Source organism: Petaurus breviceps, unplaced genomic scaffold (assembly GCF_028583685.1).
Source record: "Petaurus breviceps papuanus isolate PSGF00001 unplaced genomic scaffold, PetGlider_PUasm1.0 207, whole genome shotgun sequence".
NCBI lineage: Eukaryota > Metazoa > Chordata > Mammalia > Diprotodontia > Petauridae > Petaurus > Petaurus breviceps.
This window is the reverse complement of record NW_027185850.1, coordinates 10964049-10967341: the sequence shown is the minus strand read 5'-3', so window position 1 is coordinate 10967341 and position 3293 is coordinate 10964049. Positions and strand designations below refer to the sequence as shown.

General features: G+C 41.9%; 1 protein-coding gene across 1 annotated transcript; it reads left to right on the top strand.

The window, feature by feature from the left end:
- The first annotated feature begins 1934 nt into the window (after positions 1–1934).
- On the top strand, positions 1935–2892 carry LOC138164788 (histone H3.3A-like). Its single transcript, XM_069092737.1, has one exon. It carries the CDS (start codon positions 2037–2039, stop codon positions 2445–2447), a length of 411 nt encoding a protein of 136 aa, XP_068948838.1. The 5' UTR covers positions 1935–2036; the 3' UTR covers positions 2448–2892.
- The last annotated feature ends 401 nt before the right edge of the window (positions 2893–3293 follow it).

The window sequence follows — 3293 nt, the reverse complement described above, 5'->3', positions numbered from 1 at the left end:
CTCTATCCACTGTGCCACTAAGCTACCCCTCTTAGCATTTCTTTCTCAAAGATTCTTCACCCTATCTGGATGAAATTCCCCTTTAGAATTTTTTAATCCATTGAATATTATCAATTCTTCCAAATCCATTGAAAGCTGCTTTAGCAAAATCTTATACGTGTGCATATATATATGTGTGCATGTATATATGTGTAGATACATACGTGCAGCCCTTCCCCCAAGGGTTCTCGCAATGTCCACTCCAGTGAGCAGGGTTCAAGGTGAGGGAAGGTGGTCTCCCACAAGTCCTGGCTTACTGCATGGACCCACGCTGCGGGTGGAGCAACAAGACCTTCACCCTTGGACATCACAAGAGAGAGTGGCTGTATCTCAGTCAAGTGGTTTTAAAGACAGTTCCAGATAAACAGTCAAAGGGGAGGAGCTCACTCACAGTGGTAGGGGGATGCAGAAAGCCTTCTCCCATATGGCACCTCCTGCGTGAGTGCCTCCACTTTAGGTGATATAGGACTGCGTCAAGGCCTTACTATGTTTATGATCTCAAACGCTCCATCTATTTCTTGTTTCTGTCTAGGTGGTCTTCATTATACATCCCTATGATAAAATCACTTATTTCTCTCTCCAGTGACCTTCACTCAAATGCTTTCCACCATGCTTCCTCCATCTGTTTCTTGAATTTCCTCACAGCAAATTTGTAGGTGGCTTTGGGACCACGAAATCATCATAGTGGTCTTGAGGGTTGCAATGATAAACCACTACATGTGTGAATTAATGTAACTTCCTAGTATTGCCTTCTCTGCAGAGGCATGACTAGGGTAGGGTGATAGGAACTTTGCTCCAGGGTGTTGGATGTAGAGGATGTTTATAAGACTTGCAGTCCTTCAACTGAACAGATCACTTAGCAAGAATAATTTATATGAAATAGGAAGCTGCCAGACGGTAGGCTAAGGTAATCACAGCCCCCACCCTACACCCCAACTTAGGTTGTGTTTCATGGCACTTTCCCCAGGGACAATGTCTGGCACTAGCCTATATATAAAAATACCTACTTGCAGTTATGTTTCTGTGGAATTTATATCCCAAGGAGTTGATGCTATTTATATCTGTCTTGGAAAAACATTTAGGGGTTGGGGATCAGATTAGTTGTAATTGGTCTGTGTATAGCTGAGTATGCCAGGGACACAGTCCAGGTTAGGTACATCGCACCGGAAATCATCCTTTGATGATATTCATCCCTGAGCTCTGGTTGACTCAATGTGTGCCATAGAGTGTCAGTTTGAAGCTTTCCCTGTTATAATTAATAAGAAGTGTTGTCATAGAGGCAGACTCTGACAACTGGTAAATCAGGACACTACTGTAATAAATATTTGTTGAATTTAAATTTGTTGTTGAATTTTACACGTAGTAAATCTTGATTTCAACAAAACACCTAACAAAGGCTCTCATTCTATTCTACAGTCAAATGAGGATATCATGGAACCACAGATTTAGAGCTGAAAGGGCCTTCAGAAGCTGTTGAATTCAACCCTCTTGTTTTACATATCGAGAAACTGAGGTTTACAGAAAAAAAGTGACTTTATTAGGTCACATAGCTACTAAGTGTCTAAAGCAGGATCTGTAGGGAAGAGGAAAGTTTGGTTATGTGGATTCGATGAACAACTGAGCCCTAAAAATGTGTTGATTGATAGGCTGTGGTACACCTAGAACAGGGATTCTTAACTTTTGGGCGTGTCATAGCACTGGCAACCTGGGGACACAGCCTGGACTCAAAAAGACCTGAGTTCAGATTCCTCTGCAGATGCTTATTAGCTTCATGACCATGGGCAAGTACATTGAACTTGTCTGACTCAATTTCCTCAGCTATAAAACGGGACATCATAATGGCAGCTACCTCATAGAATTGTCATAAGGATGACAATGAGCACCGTGGGGTTACTGAGAGCAAGGCGGAGTTCACGGCATCGCGGAGCGTCCAGAAGCAGCGGCATCAGCAGGAAATCCAGCGGAGGAAACATCCACTGTTCGTTCGAGAAGACAAGATGACCCGTACAAAGCAGACTGCTCGTAAGTCCACTGGTGGGAAAGTTCCACGCAAACCGCTGGCCACAAAGGATGCCAGGAAAAGCGCCCCCTCTACCGGCTGGGTCAAGAAGCCTCACCGTTACCGGCCTGGTACTGTGGCCCTTCGTGAGATTCGCCGTTACCAGAAGTCAACGGAGCTTTTGATCAGGAAACTTCCCTTCCAACGGTTGGTGAGGGAGATTGCTCAGGACTTCAAAATAGACTTGAGGTTCCAGAGTGCAGCTATTGGTGCTCTTCAGGAGGCTAGTGAAGCATATTTGGTGGGTCTCTTTGAAGATACTAACCTGTGTGCCATCCATGCCAAGAGAGTTACTATCAAGCCCAAAGACATCCAGTTGGCTCTCAGGATACGGGGAGAAAGACCTTAAGTGAAGGCAGTTTTATTGTGTTTTGTAGTAAATTCTTTAAAATACTTTGGTTTTAATTTGTGACCTTTTTTGTAAGAAATTGTTTATAATACGTTGTATTTGTACTTACGTCATTCCATCGTTCACTCAGCATGAATGCGAAAAGTGACTGTTCACAGACCTCAGTGATGTGAGTGAGAACTGTTGCTCAGGAGTGACAAGCTGCTAATATGCAGAAGGGATGGGTGATAATTCTTGCTTCTCGTGATGCATGTTTCTGTATGTTAATGACTTGTTGGGTAGCTAAAATCGTAAGGTACTAGAATTGATATAAATGTGTACAGGGTCCTTTTGCAGTAACTGGTTATGACTTGATCCAAGTGTTTAACAATTGGGGCTGTTAAGTCTGACCATACATCACTGTGATAGAATGAAGGCTTTTCAGAGGGCGATAACATACAAGTCTTAACCACAACGTAACTTACAGTTTCCTTAAAAAAAAAAAAAAACCAAAACCAAAAACATAAACCTGGCAGCTATAGAATACACTACGTGCATTTATAATGGCTATTTTATATACTGTAGTGTCAACGTTTTTAAATTAAATGTTTTACATTAAAAAAAAGAAAATGAGCACAATGCTCAGCACAGAGTAGGTGCCTAATAAATTCTTGTTTTCTCCTTTCCCCTGTATTAGTTCCTTTAGCAGTCTGGTAAGGACTAGGGAGCCCTTCTCAGCATAACATTGTAAATGCATAAAATAAAATACATAGCATTCCAAAGGAAACCAATTTTATTGAAATAGTTCTCTCTCTGTGGCTCTCTTCTCTCATATATGTGTGTATGTATATGTGTGTGTGTATACAA

Excerpts from the sequence above, each read along its gene's own strand:
- LOC138164788 (XM_069092737.1), top strand. The coding sequence starts at position 2,037 with ATGACCCGTACAAAGCAGACTGCTCGTAAGTCCACTGGTGGGAAAGTT.